This window comes from Urocitellus parryii, chromosome 10, assembly GCF_045843805.1.
Source record: "Urocitellus parryii isolate mUroPar1 chromosome 10, mUroPar1.hap1, whole genome shotgun sequence".
NCBI classification, from domain to species: domain Eukaryota; kingdom Metazoa; phylum Chordata; class Mammalia; order Rodentia; family Sciuridae; genus Urocitellus; species Urocitellus parryii.
In genome coordinates, this window is record NC_135540.1 from 365,227 (window position 1) to 385,106 (window position 19,880).

The 19,880-nt window shown below is 56.6% G+C and overlaps 1 protein-coding gene across 1 annotated transcript in view; it reads right to left on the bottom strand.

Moving 5' to 3' along the window:
* Window positions 1–19,436, bottom strand: part of Sec24d (SEC24 homolog D, COPII component) — a 97,500-nt gene extending 78,064 nt beyond the window's left edge. Inside the window, exons 1-2 of the mRNA XM_026381746.2 lie at window positions 19,353–19,436; window positions 16,892–17,049 (exon numbers count right to left, since the gene is read on the bottom strand). Of these exons, the coding sequence (XP_026237531.2) occupies window positions 16,892–17,009 (118 nt within the window). The 5' untranslated portion in view covers window positions 17,010–17,049; window positions 19,353–19,436. The remainder of the gene's footprint in view (window positions 1–16,891; window positions 17,050–19,352) is intronic.
* Window positions 19,437–19,880: the final 444 nt, after the last annotated feature.

A 19,880-nucleotide genomic window follows, 5' to 3' on the forward strand; every position in this document is an offset into this window, starting at 1 on the left:
GGACACAAACAGCGCAGGACGGTGGGATGCAAACTGGCGCCACCACTCTGGAAAGCAGTAGGGAGATTCCTCAGAAAACTAGGAATGGAACCACCATTTGACCCAGCTACCCCATTCCTTGGTCTACACCCAAAGGACTTAAAATCAACATGCCACAGTGATACAGCCACATCAATGTTTATAGCAGCACAATTCACAGTAGCTAAGCTATGGAATCAACCTAGATGCCCTTCAATACATGAGTGGATAAAGAAAATGTGGTACACATGCACAATGGAATATTACTCAGTCATAAAGAATGCAATTATAGCATTTGCCAATAAATGAATGGAACTGGAAACTATCCTGCCAACTGAAATAGGCCAGTCCCAAAAAACTAAAGACCAAAATTCCTCTCTGATATGCACATGCTAACACCCCACAGGGTAGGGGGAAATAATAGAAGTTCATTGGATCAGAGAATGGGGAATGAAGGGAAAGAAGGGGTAATGGGAATGGGAAAGACAGTAGAATAAGTTGGACAGAACTTTCCCGTGTTTATCATGGAACCAGCGGAACTCCTCATCACGTACAATGAGAATGGGATCCTAATCAGAATAAGTTAGATTCCACGTGTGTAGGATATGTCAAAATACATTCTGTTGTCATGTAGAGCTGAAAAGAATGAACAAACAAGTAAGTAGATAAATCTGCACATGGCGGAGGCACTTGGTGGAACCCTGGGCCACACGGTGAAACCTGTAGTTATGCTAGGGACAGTGGTGCACGCAGGAGGCTGAGGCAGGAGAACCAGGAGTTCAAAGCCGGTCTCAGAAATTTAGTGAAGCCCTAAGCAACTTAAAAGTGGCTTGGTATGTGGCCCAGGGATTAAGCACAATCAGGCTCAATCCCTGGTAGAGAGAGAGAGAGAGAGAGAGAGAGAGAGAGAGAGAGAGAGAGAGAGAGAATATGAAAGAAAGAAAGAAAGAAAGAAAGAAAGAAAGAAAGAAAGAAAGAAAGAAAGAAAGAAAGCTGCAGTCGATACCAGAAAATTCCACAGGAACACACCGCAAGAGGCCGGGCGGGGCACCCTCACACTAAGGAGGAAGACAGACCTGCAGTCTGACCTAGAGTGGGAGGGGGCTGCTTCTCCCAGGCTGCATGGCCTCTGGAGCTCTGTGACCCCCAGGACCCCCAGGGGCCGGCCGTGGGCTGCTCAAGTCCCACCAGGCCAAGGGCAGGGAACTGGGGTCGTGTGCCATCGGGGGCACCTGGCAGTGGCTCCCTGGCACCTCTCGGGCACACCCTCCAGGCCTGCTGCAGCTCTTCAGCATTTCTTCTCCTGGGGCGGGAGAGGGGTGGTGGAGGAGAGATCCAGCCCAGGTTAGAGCAGCCAAGGCCCCGCCCACACGCCCCAGGAGCTGCGGCCTGGGCAGGGCTCTGCTTCACAGCTCAGTTTCCCTCTAGAAGACACAAGGAGCCTTCCTTCCCGCCTCTTGGGGGTAAAGAGATGGTTCTCGCCCTTCTGCCTGCCTTCTGCACAGCGGAGTGGTCTGCTTTAGCCGCTGCCTGGGCACCCCCAGTGACCTGGGGCCACCCTGCTCTCCTCCAGGGACCTCGGCCAGGCTTCACACTGACAGTCCCCAGCTCGTCCCTTCCCACAGCTTCTGGAAGCTGCTGCAGACAGCTGGGTCTCGGAGCAGCCGGCAGCCTAGTGGCGTCTCCGTGAGTGGTGACACTGAGACTTTCACAAGGGTCTCTTCCCTTAAAGAGAATTGCTTAAACCAGAGAAATTATATTAACTTTACAAGTGTAAAGTTTCCAAATACGACAACCAAATATTAAATACCATTTTTATATCTAGTTTTTTAAACCTACACAAAACATTACAACTAGGCCCATTAGTGGGGTGTGTGTGAGGCTTGGATCGTGTGTGCACTTTGCATTGGGGAAATCAGACTGAACATCGCTATTTCCTCCAGCATTCATTGTTCTTTATGGTGGAAACACTCGGAAGGCCTCTGGGGGCCTGAGGCGGGAGGTTTCTGCCATCCAGGGCCTGCAGCCTGGCCACAGAGCCAGAAACCCTCCCGGCCATGTAGCCATGCTGGCCAGGATCAGCCCACCCCCGTCCCCCATCCCTAGCCACCGCCATCCTGCTCTCAACTTCTACGAGACCAGTTCAGATTCTACAAATGAGTGAGGACAGACAGTGCTGGTCTTTTTGTGGGGAAAAAAAAAACAAAACCCTTAATCTAATAGCTACATTGGGGCTGAGTGTGGCTGGTAGAGCACTTGCCTAGCATACGCCAGGCCAGGGTTCAGCCCTCAGCCCCACAACAAGAGAAAAACACACCTGCATCTCCACCTGGTGTCCTCAACCCGAGCCCAGCTGAGTTAGGACCTGAGACTAGCAGGCCCAGAAGGGGCCTGAGGGCCTCCCTCTGTTCAGAGAAAAACACACCTGCATCTCCACCTGGTGTCCTCAACCCGAGCCCAGCTAAGTTAGGACATGACACTAGCAGGCCCAGAAGGGGCAGAGGCTGTGCAGAGGCTGGACCTGAAGGGACACTCCATCTTTCAGTGCTGACTTTAATCCCCAGCCTGGCAGCAGTTCCCCCTTGGCAAGGATTGTGCTCAAACTCTCTGAGGCCAGGGCCCTGCCCTAGGGTCTCAGAGCAAGGTCAGACACCAGCCCACTCATGACACACACAACTCCAGCATCACAACACGGCAGAACCACGGCACTCGTGAATTTTCACTAGCGACCTGAGAAACCAGCCTCTACCTCAGAGCAAGGCCTGTCCAGAGGAAGGGGGTGTGACCCTTGTCCTTGGAAAAACCCAGGAGCACTCCTAGGCAGACAGCCCCCCTGCTGAGTTGTTTGTCTGTAAATAACAGGAGAGGTCTGCAGTGCCAGGTGTCCCTGACTCAGTTAGGCTAGGTGAGGACCCATAGCAACCCCCTAGCAACCTCCAATCAGAATGAGACAGGGAAATACCTGGGATGCCAGATGACCCCCCAGTAGTTTAGGGTGCTTGATAAATTGTTGGGAAACCATATACTTCAGAATGTACACCCCTCGTGGCTTAAACCAATCAGTTCAAACGAATCCCCCTTTTGTACTACCAATACCTTTACCCAACTTATTTCCGCCAATGAATATGCTAATCGATATTAAGAGTTGTTATTTGACTTTCCTGTGATATGAAATGATTTGCTGTGTGATGTTGTGACACACCCAAAAACCTATAAAATCTCACTGGACAAAGGACCAGGACTCACTCTTCGGGACCACTGCATTGGGAACAGTTGTGAGTCCAGGCTCCACCTTGCAATAAAGACTCTTGTGTGATTGCATCGGACTCAGCTCCTGGAGCTGTATGGGGTCCGACGAATCTGGCATTACAAATCAAGGTAGAAAATCTACAGAGGCAGCATACACATAATCTCAACTAGACATTACATGCAAGACAGGAAACAGGCATTATTGTTTACCACAGGAAGGAAAGCAATCCATTTCATCAATCCCAAAGGGGTCTAGAGAATGGAAAACACTTCCACTACAAACAGGAACTCTTACAGACAAATCTCACAAAAGGAGTTCTCCCTTTCAAATGCATGGCAGTGATGCAACTCCTTCTCACTCCCATTCCCTTCCACTATCCCAAGCACCAAAGGACTCTAAACAACTGGGGTGAGCAGAGAACAAAAGTGCCCTGTGATCACTGCTCTAAGAGGTGACTGCCTATACCCTCCCTGTAGGACCCCGGAACCAGGGTAGGGCTGCGGACCTGCATGGTGGGCACAGGCAAGAGCCCTCCTGGGCAGAGACAGAGGGGAACTTAGGGATGGCTGCTGAGCTGCATGGTGGGAACAGGCAGGAGCCCTCCTGGGGTAGAGACAGGGGAGGGGGGGACCTAGGATGGCTGCTGAGCTGCATGGTGGGAACATGCAGGAGCTCTCCTGGGCAGAGACAGAGGAACCTAGGATGGCCACTGAGCTGCATGGTGGGCACAGGCAGGAGCTCTCCTGGGCAGAGACAGAGGAACCTAGGATGGCTGTGAGCTGCATGGTGGGCAAAGGCAGGAGCCCCCCTGGGGTTGAGACGGGTGGGGGAACCTAGGATGGCAGCTGAGCTGCATGGTGGGGACAGGCAGTAGCCCTCCTGGGCAAGGACAGAGGAACCTAGGGATGACTGCTGAGCTGCATGGTGGGCACAGGCAGGAGCCCTCGTGGGCAGAGACAGACGAACCTAGGGGTGACTGCTGAGCTGCATGGTGGGCACAGGCAGGAGCTCTCCTGGGCAGAGACAGAGTAGAACCTAGGCATGACTGCTGAGCTGCATGGTGGGCACAGGCAGGGGCTCTCCTGAGGCACAGACAGAGGAACCTAGGGGTGGCTGCTGAGCTGCATGGTGGGGACAGACAGGAGCTCCCCTGGGCAAGGACAGAGGAACCTAGGGATGACTGCTGAGCTGCATGGTGGGCACAGGCAGGAGCCCTCGTGGGCAGAGACAGAGGAACCTAGGGGTGACTGCTGAGCTGCATGGTGGGCACAGGCAGGGGCTCTCCTGAGGCACAGACAGAGGAACCTAGGGGTGAATGCTGAGCTGCATGGTGGGCACAGGCAGGAGCTCCCCTGGGGTAGAGACAGAGGAACTTACGGATGACTGCTGAGCTGCATGGTGGGCACAGGCAGGAGCTCTCCTGGGCAGAGACAGAGGAACCTAGGGGTGGCTGCTGAGCTGCATGGTGAGGACAGGCAGGAGCTCTCCTGCGCAGAGACAGAGGGACCTAGGGATGGCTGCTGAGCTGCATGGTGGGCACAGGCAGGAGCCCTCCTGGGCAGAGACACAGGAACCTAGGGATGGTTGTGAGCTGCATGGTGGGCACAGGCAGGAGCTCTCCTGGGCAGAGACACAGGAACCTAGGGGTGACTGCTGAGCTGCACGGTGGGCACAGGCAGGAGCCCACCTGGGCAGAGACAGAGGAACCTAGGGATGACTGCTGAGCTGCATGGTGGGCACAGGCAGGAGCCCTCATGGGCAGAGACAGAGTAGAACCTAGGGGTGACTGTGAGCTGCATGGTGGGCACAGGCAGGAGCCCTCCTGGGGCAGAGACAGAGGAACCTAGGGATGGCTGCTTAGCTGCATGGTGGGCACAGGCAGGAGCTCTCCTGGGTAGTGACAGAGGAACCTAGGGATGGCTGCTTAGCTGCATGGTGGGGACAGGCAGGAGCTCTCCTGGGCAGAGACAGGAACCTAGGGATGGCTGCTTAGCTGCATGGTGGGCACAGACAGGAGCTCTTCTGGGCAGAGACAGAGGAACCTAGGGATGGCTGTGAGCTGCATGGTGGGGACAGGAAGGAGCTCTCCTGGGCAGAGACAGAGGAACGTAGGGATGACTGCTGAGCTGCATGGTGGGCACAGGCAGGAGCCCTCATGGGCAGAGACAGAGTAGAACCTAGGGGTGACTGTGAGCTGCATGGTGGGCACAGACAGGAGCTCTCCTGGGCAGAGACAGAGGAACCTAGGGATGGCTGTGAGCTGCATGGTGGGGACAGGAAGGAGCTCTCCTGGGCAGAGACAGAGGAACGTAGGGATGACTGCTGAGCTGCATGGTGGGCACAGGCAGGAGCTCTCCTGGGTAGAGACAGAGGAACCTAGGGATGGCTGTGAGCTGCATGGTGGGGACATGCAGGAGCTCTCCTGGGCAGAGACAGAGGAACCTAGGGATGGCTGCTTAGCTGCATGGTGGAGACAGGCAGGAGCCCTCCTGGGCAGAGACAGAGGAACCTAGGGGTGGCTGCTAAGCTGCATGGTGGGGACAGGAAGGAGCTCTCCTGGGCAGAGACAGAGGAACCTAGGCGTGGCTGCTAAGCTGCATGGTGGGGACAGGCAGGAGCTCTCCTGGGCAGAGACAGGGGAACCTAGGGATGGCTGCTGAGCTGCATGGTGGGCACAGGCAGGAGCTCTCCTGGGGCAGAGACAGGGGAACCTAGGGATGGCTGCTGAGCTTCATGGTGGGAACAGACAGGGGATCTCCTGGGGTAGAGACAGAGGAACCTAGGGATGGCTGCTGAGCTGCATGGTGGGCACAGGCAGGAGCTCTCCTGGGCAGAGACAGAGGAACCTAGGGATGGCTGCTGAGCTGCATGGTGGGCACAGGCAGGAGCTCTCCTGGGCAGAGACAGAGGAATCTAGGGATGGCTACTGAGCTGCATGGTGGGCACATACAGGAAGCTCTACTGGGCAGAGACAGAGGAACCTAGGGATGGCTGCTGAGCTGCATGGTGGGCACAGGCAGGAGCTCTCCTGGGCAGAGACAGAGGAACCTAGGGATGGCTGCTGAGCTGCATGGTGAGGACAGGCAGGAGCTCTCCTGGGCAGAGACAGAGGAACCTAGGGATGACTGCTGAGCTGCATGGTGGGCACAGGCAGGAGCCCTCTTGGGGCACAGACAGAGGAACCTAGGGGTGGCTGCTGAGCTGCATGGTGGGCACAGGCAGGAGCTCTCCTGGGCAGAGACAGAGGAACCTAGGGGTGACTGCTGAGCTGCATGGTGGGCACAGTCAGGAGCTCTCCTGGGCAGAGACAGAGGAGCCTAGGGATGGCTGCTGAGCTGCATGATGGGGACAGGAAGGAGCTCTCCTGGGATAGAGACAGAGGAACCTAGGGATGGCTGCTGAGCTGCATGGTGGGCACAGGCAGGAGCTCTCCTGGGCAGAGACAGAGGAGCCTAGGGATGGCTGCTGAGCTGCATGATGGGGACAGGAAGGAGCTCTCCTGGGCAGAGACAGAGGAACCTAGGCGTGGCTGCTAAGCTGCATGGTGGGGACAGGCAGGAGCTCTCCTGGGCAGAGACAGAGGAACCTAGGGATGGCTGCTTAGCTGCATGGTGGAGACAGGCAGGAGCTCTCCTGGGCAGAGACAGGGGAACCTAGGGATGGCTGCTGAGCTGCATGGTGGGCACAGGCAGGAGCTCTCCTGGGGCAGAGACAGGGGAACCTAGGGATGGCTGCTGAGCTTCATGGTGGGAACAGACAGGGGATCTCCTGGGGTAGAGACAGAGGAACCTAGGGATGGCTGCTGAGCTGCATGGTGAGGACAGGCAGGAGCTCTTCTGGGCAGGGACAGAGGAACCTAGGGATGGCTGCTGAGCTACATGGTGGGGACAGGCAGGAGCCCTCCTGGGGTAGAGACAGAGGAACCTAGGGATGGCTGCTGAGCTGCATGGTGGGCACAGGCAGGAGCTCTCCTGGGCAGAGACAGAGAAACCTAGGGATGGCTGCTGAGCTGCATGGTGGGCACAGGCAGGAGCTCTCCTGAGCAGAGACAGAGGAACCTAGGGATGGCTGCTGAGCTGCATGGTGGGCACAGACAGGAGCTCTCCTGGGGCAGAGACAGAGGAGCCTAGGGATGGCTGCTGAGCTGCATGGTGGGCACAGGCAGGAGCTCTCCTGGGCAGAGACAGAGAAACCTAGGGATGGCTGATGAGCTGCATGGTGGGCACAGGCAGGAGCTCTCCTGGGGTAGAGACAGAGGAACCTAGGGATGGCTGCTGAGCTGCATGGTGGGGACAGGCAGGAGCTCTCCTGGGGCAGAGACAGAGGAACCTAGGGATGGTTGCTGAGCTGCATGGTGGGCACATGCTGGAGCTCTCCTGGGGCAGAGACAGGGGAACCTAGGGATGACTGCTGAGCTGCATGGTGGGGACAGACAGGAGCCCTCCTGGGCAGAGACAGGGGAACCTAGGGATGACTGCTGATCTGCATGGTGGGGACAGACAGGAGCCCTCCTGGGCAGAGACAGAGGAACCTAGGGATGGCTGCTGAGCTGCATGGTGGGGACAGACAGGAGCCCTCTTGGGCAGAGACAGGGGAACCTAGGGATGACTGCTGAGCTGCATGGTGGGCACAGTCAGGAGCTCTCCTGGGGTAGAGACAGAGGAACCTAGGGATGGCTGCTGAGCTGCATGGTGGGCACAGGCAGGAGCTCTCCTGGGGCAGAGACAGGGGAACCTAGGGATTACTGCTGAGCTGCATGGTGGGCACAGGCAGGAGCTCTCCTGGGGCAGAGACAGAGGAACCTAGGGATGACTGCTGAGCTGCATGGTGGGCACAGGCAGGAGCCCTCATGGGCAGAGACAGAGTAGAACCTAGGGGTGACTGTGAGCTGCATGGTGGGCACAGGCAGGAGCCCTCCTGGGGCAGAGACAGAGGAACCTAGGGATGGCTGCTTAGCTGCATGGTGGGCACAGGCAGGAGCTCTCCTGGGTAGTGACAGAGGAACCTAGGGATGGCTGCTTAGCTGCATGGTGGGGACAGGCAGGAGCTCTCCTGGGCAGAGACAGGAACCTAGGGATGGCTGCTTAGCTGCATGGTGGGCACAGACAGGAGCTCTTCTGGGCAGAGACAGAGGAACCTAGGGATGGCTGTGAGCTGCATGGTGGGGACAGGAAGGAGCTCTCCTGGGCAGAGACAGAGGAACGTAGGGATGACTGCTGAGCTGCATGGTGGGCACAGGCAGGAGCCCTCATGGGCAGAGACAGAGTAGAACCTAGGGGTGACTGTGAGCTGCATGGTGGGCACAGACAGGAGCTCTCCTGGGCAGAGACAGAGGAACCTAGGGATGGCTGTGAGCTGCATGGTGGGGACAGGAAGGAGCTCTCCTGGGCAGAGACAGAGGAACGTAGGGATGACTGCTGAGCTGCATGGTGGGCACAGGCAGGAGCTCTCCTGGGTAGAGACAGAGGAACCTAGGGATGGCTGTGAGCTGCATGGTGGGGACATGCAGGAGCTCTCCTGGGCAGAGACAGAGGAACCTAGGGATGGCTGCTTAGCTGCATGGTGGAGACAGGCAGGAGCCCTCCTGGGCAGAGACAGAGGAACCTAGGGGTGGCTGCTAAGCTGCATGGTGGGGACAGGAAGGAGCTCTCCTGGGCAGAGACAGAGGAACCTAGGCGTGGCTGCTAAGCTGCATGGTGGGGACAGGCAGGAGCTCTCCTGGGCAGAGACAGGGGAACCTAGGGATGGCTGCTGAGCTGCATGGTGGGCACAGGCAGGAGCTCTCCTGGGGCAGAGACAGGGGAACCTAGGGATGGCTGCTGAGCTTCATGGTGGGAACAGACAGGGGATCTCCTGGGGTAGAGACAGAGGAACCTAGGGATGGCTGCTGAGCTGCATGGTGGGCACAGGCAGGAGCTCTCCTGGGCAGAGACAGAGGAACCTAGGGATGGCTGCTGAGCTGCATGGTGGGCACAGGCAGGAGCTCTCCTGGGCAGAGACAGAGGAATCTAGGGATGGCTACTGAGCTGCATGGTGGGCACATACAGGAAGCTCTACTGGGCAGAGACAGAGGAACCTAGGGATGGCTGCTGAGCTGCATGGTGGGCACAGGCAGGAGCTCTCCTGGGCAGAGACAGAGGAACCTAGGGATGGCTGCTGAGCTGCATGGTGAGGACAGGCAGGAGCTCTCCTGGGCAGAGACAGAGGAACCTAGGGATGACTGCTGAGCTGCATGGTGGGCACAGGCAGGAGCCCTCTTGGGGCACAGACAGAGGAACCTAGGGGTGGCTGCTGAGCTGCATGGTGGGCACAGGCAGGAGCTCTCCTGGGCAGAGACAGAGGAACCTAGGGGTGACTGCTGAGCTGCATGGTGGGCACAGTCAGGAGCTCTCCTGGGCAGAGACAGAGGAGCCTAGGGATGGCTGCTGAGCTGCATGATGGGGACAGGAAGGAGCTCTCCTGGGATAGAGACAGAGGAACCTAGGGATGGCTGCTGAGCTGCATGGTGGGCACAGGCAGGAGCTCTCCTGGGCAGAGACAGAGGAGCCTAGGGATGGCTGCTGAGCTGCATGATGGGGACAGGAAGGAGCTCTCCTGGGCAGAGACAGAGGAACCTAGGCGTGGCTGCTAAGCTGCATGGTGGGGACAGGCAGGAGCTCTCCTGGGCAGAGACAGAGGAACCTAGGGATGGCTGCTTAGCTGCATGGTGGAGACAGGCAGGAGCTCTCCTGGGCAGAGACAGGGGAACCTAGGGATGGCTGCTGAGCTGCATGGTGGGCACAGGCAGGAGCTCTCCTGGGGCAGAGACAGGGGAACCTAGGGATGGCTGCTGAGCTTCATGGTGGGAACAGACAGGGGATCTCCTGGGGTAGAGACAGAGGAACCTAGGGATGGCTGCTGAGCTGCATGGTGAGGACAGGCAGGAGCTCTTCTGGGCAGGGACAGAGGAACCTAGGGATGGCTGCTGAGCTACATGGTGGGGACAGGCAGGAGCCCTCCTGGGGTAGAGACAGAGGAACCTAGGGATGGCTGCTGAGCTGCATGGTGGGCACAGGCAGGAGCTCTCCTGGGCAGAGACAGAGAAACCTAGGGATGGCTGCTGAGCTGCATGGTGGGCACAGGCAGGAGCTCTCCTGAGCAGAGACAGAGGAACCTAGGGATGGCTGCTGAGCTGCATGGTGGGCACAGACAGGAGCTCTCCTGGGGCAGAGACAGAGGAGCCTAGGGATGGCTGCTGAGCTGCATGGTGGGCACAGGCAGGAGCTCTCCTGGGCAGAGACAGAGAAACCTAGGGATGGCTGATGAGCTGCATGGTGGGCACAGGCAGGAGCTCTCCTGGGGTAGAGACAGAGGAACCTAGGGATGGCTGCTGAGCTGCATGGTGGGGACAGGCAGGAGCTCTCCTGGGGCAGAGACAGAGGAACCTAGGGATGGTTGCTGAGCTGCATGGTGGGCACATGCTGGAGCTCTCCTGGGGCAGAGACAGGGGAACCTAGGGATGACTGCTGAGCTGCATGGTGGGGACAGACAGGAGCCCTCCTGGGCAGAGACAGGGGAACCTAGGGATGACTGCTGATCTGCATGGTGGGGACAGACAGGAGCCCTCCTGGGCAGAGACAGAGGAACCTAGGGATGGCTGCTGAGCTGCATGGTGTGGACAGACAGGAGCCCTCTTGGGCAGAGACAGGGGAACCTAGGGATGGCTGCTGAGCTGCATGATGGGCACAGGCAGGAGCCCTCCTGGGCAGAGACAGGGGAACCTAGGGATGACTGCTGATCTGCATGGTGGGGACAGACAGGAGCCCTCCTGGGCAGAGACAGAGGAACCTAGGGATGGCTGCTGAGCTGCATGGTGGGGACAGACAGGAGCCCTCTTGGGCAGAGACAGGGGAACCTAGGGATGACTGCTGAGCTGCATGGTGGGCACAGTCAGGAGCTCTCCTGGGGTAGAGACAGAGGAACCTAGGGATGGCTGCTGAGCTGCATGGTGGGCACAGGCAGGAGCTCTCCTGGGGCAGAGACAGGGGAACCTAGGGATTACTGCTGAGCTGCATGGTGGGCACAGGCAGGAGCTCTCCTGGGGCAGAGACAGAGGAACCTAGGGATGACTGCTGAGCTGCATGGTGGGCATAGGCAGGAGCTCTCGTGGGCAGAGACAGAGGAACCTAGGCGTGGCTGCTGAGCTGCATGGTGGGGACAGGCAGGAGCTCTCCTGGGCAGAGACAGAGGAACCTAGGGATGGCTGCTGAGCTGCATGGTGGGCACAGGTAGGAGCTCTCCTTGGCAGAGACAGAGGAACCTAGTGATGGCTGCTGAGCTGCATGGTGGGCACAGGTAGGAGCTCTCCTGGGCAGAGACAGAGGAACCTAGGGATGGCTGCTGAGCTGCATGGTGGGCACAGGCAGGAGCTCTCCTGAGCAGAGACAGAGGAACCTAGGGATGGCTGCTGAGCTGCATAGTGGGGACAGGCAGGAGCTCTCCTGGGGCAGAGACAGAGGAACCTAGGGATGGCTGCTGAGCTGCATGGTGGGGACAGGCTGGAGCTCTCCTGGGCAGAGACAGAGAAACCTAAGGATGGCTGTGAGCTGCATGGTGGGCACAGGCAGGAGTCCTCCTGGGGTAGGGACAGAGGGGAACCTAGGATGGCTGCTGAGTCGCATGGTGGGCACAGGCAGGAGCTCTCTCATTGAGGACTTATCTTCAAGCAGATATAGTGTGGACTGTATAGGTGTGTTGTGCTCCATGGTGTGGATCAGTAGAAAGTCTATTAATACAAACGCTGGTAAGAGTCGTGTCAGAGAGCCTGGCAACCACCCCAAACTCTGGTATCATCGGGAGCAGCAACAGGCCAGTGTGGGGAGGCTCAGATGTGGCTGGAGGAGGGTGACAGTTTGGTTGGTGTCAGATTTCAAAGTTCTGGATGCCATTTGTACTCCACCCTGGACAAAGGGAATCAGCAGCACTGTTATCTGCAGAGCCAAAGTCTTCCTCTGGCCAGATTATTGATGAGGTACAAAGGATCATATTCTTTACCCAGTAGTAGGAGAATCTTGGCAGGAAGGGAGCAGCACACATGGGCAGAAAGCAGCCAGGCTATGCCCACGGGAGACTGGCTGGGACACCAGCGGCTTCCTAAGATGGCAAATGCTACAGGTGGGTTTGTTCAACACCGCGTCCAGTCCCTGCGACCTGGCCCCAGTGTGTCCTGAGCCGGAGCCATGCAAATTCCATATTCATCCTGTCTGTGGATCTGGGTTTGCTAAGTACTCTAATCTCAGCCAAGCCTCACACTCCTGGGCCGGGTGGCGTCTCACAAGGTCTTTCTGGCTAGAAAGGCAGTAACCAGGGAGAGGCACTGTGTGAGTCGTACTGCTCTGGGACCCACACTCTTCTGGGTAGGCCTCTCCTTGATCCCCACTGGCCTCCAGATGCCCATCAACAAATCCACTGCAGGGATTCAGCTATCAGCACAGGAACCATAACCCACACAGTATTGCAGAAAGCAGAGCTTGAATTTGGCTCCGGATCTCACACACTGAAACCCACATTAGGGAGAATCTGGGGAAGAAGTTCGTCTGAAGTTGGCAAAGAGGCTTCCTGCTGTAGGGACAGTCCTGTTGACTCTCACTGCAAAGCTTGTCCCTCTGAGCCCCTGCTGATCCTTGACTTCCCGCCTCCCGCAGAATGCCACTGCTCCTCAGTCACCCACGGTTTTCCCTGGAAGGACCTCAGGCCATGTCTGGCACATCCTGGAGGGCAAAGGACATCCCAGTGTCCCCCGGCAGGTAGAGGCCCAGGACACTGCTGAATCTCCCTCAGCAAGCAGGACACAGCCCACCACACAGTTAGCTGCCCCCAGAAGCCAGCTGTGCAAAGCTCCAGCAAGCAGCAGCTGCCCCAGTCCTGCCCACCCTGGACTGTGCAGAGCTGTCCACCAACCTGCCCATGGGACTGTGACCTGGACTGTGCGGTGGCACTTCTGGCCCTTCATGCCTAGATCCTGACCCGGCTCATTTTCCACCAGAGCGCGTCCCTGGCAACAAAGGCCCTTGCCAGGGCCACGGCCCCAGCCAGCAGGCCACCTCCACCCGACAACGCCCCTGTCTGCCAAGGCGCGTCTTTGCCTCCAGTCCTGTAGGCACACCAGCCACAGTACTGCGAGCGCATGCCCCACACTGCTGCCCAGCTCCCAGGTCAGTGTGCTTGGTGCAGTTCCTCCAGATCCATCATACCGCAAGACTGAAGTGGGGTCTGCCTGGTTCACTGTTTTATCACAAGTATTGTGATTTAACAGTAAATCTTTAGATTTGTTACACAGCACAAGAATTAAACACACACACAGAACTAACAGGCACTACTGGAGACGTGACATGAGAAAACAGCAAGTGTGCTACTGGCCAGATCTATAGCAGAACAGATGCTTCATGAAACCTCAGCTCAGCTGTCTGAATCCATCAGAAAGCCAACAAAAGGCTCACCGCAGGAGAAAGAAGACAGGTGCTGCAGAGGGAGGGTCTGGACATTCATCACAGAGAAATACAGTGGGGGATTCGGGGAACACCTCAAATACTTATGGGAAAACACTGTGATTTACGGAAAGCTCCAGCCTCCATAGAGAAAGAGGCTTTAACCCGAGCACACAGGGGTTGACCCAGCAAGGACAGCCCTCAGACACCCTCGCCCGTGGGAGGGGGCTGCAGCCCACCACCACCCCTCTGAAGAGTGTCCACAGGGACACTCATGTGCTGATGAGGTAAGTCACTGACAACGGATTTTTTAAAATATTCAAGTTTTGACCAATGTTCTTGACATTTCTGAACAAATGCTTCAGGAAACACAGGGTGCCACTGCTCCAGGCCCACGGCACGGCTCAGGTGTGTGGGGAGGCCAGCGCTGGGTTAGGGCGACTTACAAGCCAGCCTGGGGGTAAAGGGTCAGAGACACCTGAAGGAGTCTGAAGGAGGCTGTCAGGACACACCCACCAGGACTGCATGGGACACAAGCTGGCTCTGGCAGATGGCTGCTGAGTGGGCAGCAGGAGGGCCCACCCTCCACTGACAGTGACTCCATAGCTGTGGAGCCAAGGACAATGGGATGGGGCAGAAGAGCTGAGAAGAAAAGGTGGGTAGAGTTCTAGGGGTAAGGAGCTTAAGTACAAACCCGAGCCACGGGGACCACACCAGGCTTTAAGCCACGCAGAGCCCAAAGAGACCAGCATGCTACACACTTCCTCCTGCTCAAGAGCTGACGTAGGAAGACAGGCAGCCCTGGACGGGCAACGGCGTGGAAGAGAGCTCGTCAGCCATCCAACAGAGGGACAGACCCAACAGAAAGAGCGGCAGGAGGGTGAAAGGAGGGGCAGTCGGGAAATATTCACAACTGCTCCAAGGAGATTCAGGACATCAACTGACTGGGGGTGGGTGGCTTTAAAGGGAGACGTTCTTTTAATAGTGCAAATTTTTGGTGTGAATGACTAAATAAATGATGCAAAGATGTGATATGAAATGTCAGGAAAAAAAACAGGTTTCAATGAAACAACACTGAACTGTTCTGGACATGAGCTTGACGAGCTGCATAAACAGAGGGCAGCAGAAAGTACTGCCCGGAGCTTGGGAGAGGGGATGGCTGCAGACACAGCCTCAGCACACGCACCTGAGGCGAGCGCCACAGCCCAGGGAAACCGGCAGGATAAAGACCTGAGTGCCACAGCCCAGGGAAACCGGCAGGGTAAAGACCACGCAGGGAGAGGTGCCGAGGAGGAGGGGCCCCTCAACAGGCAGTCCAGAGCGCAGCAGGAAGAACCAGGCAGTGTCCCTCAAACATCAGATTCCAAGCAGACAAGGCAGTGTCCACCACCCTAGGGAGCAGGGGCCACCTGCAGAAGAGGGCGGAACAGGAGGCCAGCACTGAGGGCCCCTGGGCCGGCAGCACCTCCTGGAGAAGACGGCTGCAGACAGACAGGGAGGGCAGACACCCCAGGCTATGCCAGGGTGTGGAGGAGCACTGTCGTCAGCTTCCTCCAGGGTGGACAAGTCCTGGCCACGGTGGTGCTAACTCTGTGACCTGGGCAAGCCTCCTCTACCCGACCTCATTTCTCAGCTGCAAGAGGGCTCATAAGTGGCTACCTACTGTCCCGTGAGGATTAAGATAGTGACAGAAAGCTCCCAGGGCCAGGTTTTTGTTTTAATATTTATTTTTTAGTTGTAGTTGGATAATACCTTTATTTTACTTATTTATCCTTATGTGGTGCTGAGGATCAAACCAGGGCCTTGCCCATGCTAGGCGAGCGCTCTGCGGCCGAGCCACAACCCTGGCCCCTCAGGTCCAGATTTTGACACATGATAAATAACCAAGAAAGAACAATCTGCAAGTACCATCACACACACACACTGAGCAGGAAGGGACCAGTGAGAAAGAAGTGGGAGAAGGCGGCGCGCGCTTCCCACAGAGCCCAGTGTCACAGAGGATGGGCCGGCACCAGAGGATGTCTCTTCTGAAGACAGCTGACGCCCAGGAGGACTAACTCATGAGGTACTCTTTCCCCAGGAAGTACACGGTCCAGAGCATCGCCTGCGTGTGCTAGGATGCCGGTGCCCCGCGGAGCCCTCCGGCCCTTCTCCAGTCTCTGGACATCTCGGGGCCTGAGTCATCTCGAGTGTTCACACAGAGCCCTGCCCACCACAGGCGGTCACTGTGTGTGGGCAATGCCCTCCCCAGCACGTCTTGCTTCCCGGAGCCTCTGGGAACCACACTCCTCCTGGCTCCAGATTCTCCCTCTTGAGAACTGTCCCTCCTCAGTGTGAAGACACAGTGAGGGTCTATTGCCACCTGTTGGAAGCCCAGGAAACCTGGACCATCAGACCTGAAGCAAGATAATATTGGCTTCAGCCCTGTCCACTCAAGCTGGTGCCCACAGCAGCCCTCTCATGAAGGGAGGTGCATGATGATGTAACCTGACACCAGAGCCCTCGGTCCACTCCATCCTCACCTCTGCCCTGAAAGGCAAGATTCTCCTCTGGGTACCAGATTTCAAAGCAACCAATAATATCTGATAACAATTTTCAGGCAAGGCCATGGCTTTCTTGCTGTTATTACCAGTGAGGAGTCTTTGGTATGTAAATTTAAATCTTCCTAATCTTAACATTGATTGTATGATACAATTATGCAAACTACCTTAAAGAAATATATTCACTTTTGTTGAATGTTTACAATAACCTCACGCCAATTATCAACAAGAAGGATAAGTCTAACAATAAGAAAACACTCAAGAAAGACTCCATATTTAAAAACCAACTTGTGTTCCATGAGATAGCCACACTGGTCATGCTGTGAGAGCTTTTCCACAAAGCTCCCAGGGACAGGCTTTTGTTTTAATATTTATTTTTTAGTTGTAGTTGGACACAATACCTTTATTTTACTTATTTATTTTACAACACCTGGAAACATCTGCAGCCTCTCTCAAGGGCTGGTTTCCATAGCCACAGGGCAGCACCGTGACCCTGTAATGCACAACCAGGGTGTCAGATCATGACCCCCCACTCTTTCAAAGCCCCTCCTCAGAACATCTATCTTCTGACCCTGAGGGCTGAATAATCACATCCAGGTCAAAATAACACGCCTTACCTGGTAGAGAAGTGGCATGGGAAGGGTCCCCATAGTGTCCGTGATGAGGAGGAGAAAGGCCGATTCCTGGCTGGGACTGAGAGTAAGGAGGTGTGGCCACATAACCTTGTCGGCTCATGGTGAAAATATCATTCCCAAGCTAGTTCTAGAAAAGAGCCCTGCAACAGAAAAACACTTATCAACAGAGGGTTTTAGTTACTAAATATCCAACATACAGACACTGCTAATAAGTGACAGTTTGAGCTTAGGCAGAAGGACCAGGTGGCATGTCACACCCTAAAGGGCAGCCAGAGTCCTCTGAAACTCAGGAGCATCACTTCAACAGTCGTGGGCCAATTCTCAGGCACAACACCTGGAAACATCCGCAGCTGCGGAGGCCTTCGGTGTCTGGCAGCCTCTTTCAAGGGCTGGTTTCCATAGCCACAGGGCAGTACCATCTCGTGCAACTGGCCAACCACTGGCTGCCAGCCGGCTGTAGCCACAGGCTTTCTAACTCAAATCTGTATAGTGCTCTTCTAACCAGCAATTATAACCTGGTAGTTCTGACAAAGAGAAGTCAGCCCAGCAAATACAGCAGAAGATAAAGTTGGTCATGGCCTTATTTTGTGAGTCATGATTTGGCCAAGCTGAGAGGCAGCTACACCTTTTCAAAGTTACCAGTGGTTTCTCAGTGGAAGACAGAATTTCTTTCTGATTTAAACCATATCACACTTCTAAGAACATAGCATCTGTAAGAAAAAATGTGTAATTTCATGTGTGTGTAGGCGTAAACACTCCCAAATGTAACAGAACTATCTCAAGTCTCTCAGAACTCCAACATTGGTTTGCTTTAAATTTTTCATTTTCCCAGGTTTTCACATAAGAGACAGTTCATAGGACTAAAAGAATTTTATAACAAGGCAGAAAGTGTTCTAAATCCTGCCCCCAAAAAGTGAGTTTTCAATCCATGTCTGTTAATACTTAGCTGTGTGACATGGTATGGTTGAAAAACCCCTCCAGCCTCTGCTCTTTCAGAAAAGACCACCCCCACCCCCCCACCCCCCAGTCCTTTTGAGATGCACAACACAACCCTGGCTCTGCAGTTTCTCTCTAGTCTCTGTACCCAGCATGGGCACGCTGTTCCTTTTGCTCTTATTCAGTGCCTTTTAAGGTAAAGGTTGGTGATACCTGCTAAGACTTGGAATCTGTCTATGTCCAGGAATGACATTCAAATTTAAAATCTGAAGCCCAAAGTTGGTGATTTGGTTGCATTTTCAGGTTAAAATATAAGTTTGTAAAATCAAAGCAAACAAGTAAAAAATATGAGATGGCTTTGTTCTTGGACTGGCAGAAAGAGAGAGGCAACAGGTCTCTGGTCAGCTTTGTGGACCACGGCTCTTTCCCCTCCTCCCACACAGTGGAGAGAGACGTGGCAGGCTGGGCTTCCTTCCCAGGCTGTAGGAAGCAAGTGGCTGGATACACCCTCCAGTAGCCCCCAGCTGGGAAGAAAAGGGGGCAGGGGTGTTCTCTGGAGAGCGTGGAACCCCAGCCTCAGCTGGCCCTGGGAGGAATTGCTTCCTCCCCGCCCTTGCCACGTCAAACTTCCTCGCAACCCACAGAGTCCAGAAACCTGACTCAGCTTCAAGTGGCTACGTGGCAGAAAGCCACCTGGCACAGATGGCTTGGGGTCAAAACCTGGGCAGCTGCAACCCGGAGAGACCCCAGCCCCCTGCCTAGCGGTGTGCATCTCACCCCCTGGAACAAGATGGGGACTTGGTCGTGTTGCCATCCAGACTTCGTGAAGCTCAAAGATACAGTTGCCATTTCCACTAAGAACACCTCTAACGCGTTCTTCCTCCAAGAATGAGTAGACTAAGTTAATACGGGAAGAGAACGTCCAGCGATCACACTGGAGGACATGGCCACAGGACTCACCATGCAGCTTCCTCGTCCAAGGTACGGAGGGACAGGTGAAGTGCCCGCCCCCTGCCTCTGCTGGCCTCCAACCAGCCTGAAGACCACAGGCGGAGAGCGCCCCTCCCAGTCTGCACCGAAGTCCAGGGAGTATAGGTCCCTCCTATCCCTGCCCAGTGTCTACACCCGGCCAGAGGACCATCAGACTGAGCAGATCTCTCCCCATCATCTCTAACTTGCCTGAGGACCAAATGATGCCCCGCCATCATTTCTAACCTGCCGGGGGACCACGGGCAGTGGGGTCCCCCGGCCCCCAGTCTGTCGGAGGGCCACCGGCTGAGCGGGTCCTTCCCCTGGCCCCCGATCTTACTGAGGGCCATAGGGATGAGCGGGTCATTCCTCTGGCCTCCAACCTGACTGAGGACCGGCAGGATGCGTCCCTCCCCAGTCCCCCAACCTCAGGACCACCGGGCTGGCGGTTCCTATCCTGGCCTCCAACCTGCCTGAGGACCACCGAGCTAAGCGGGGGTCCCTCCCGCCGCCCGCGAGCTTGGGCCGAGGGCAGTACCTGAAGCTCGGCTTCTCGTGCCGGCGACCGCTGGCCGGCGCCTTTCCTGTTGGAGTCTCCACTCTGCGCCCGAGCCGCGCGGAGCTGGACTGCCACGTCAGACCCGCGGCTCAGCGTCGCTGGGCTGGACCAGCGCTCCCCAACGCGCACGCGCAGGGCACGGGGGCGGGGCCACGGGGCGGGGCCAGGCGGTGGGCGGGGCCACCGAGAGCTGCACGGCCGCAGTCGGGGCGAGGCCGGGGCGGGGACCTGGGGAGGGGCGGGGCCGCCGAGAGCTGCCGGACCTGGGTCGGTGCAGCCTGGCGATCGGGACCGGGACAGAGGGCGGGGCGGGCCACCCAGCATCGCCAGGCGGCGGGATGGGTGGCGAAGGGCTGGCGCCCTTCTGGCTCTTCTCGCGCTTTCCCGGCTGTCGCGGGTTTCCCCCGCCGGCGTCCCACCCCTCTGCACCCCGGGCTTCGGTGGCGTGGCCCCGCGGAGCCCGGGGCAGGCAGGGCGGGCGCACGGGCCGGCCGAGCTCACCGGCAG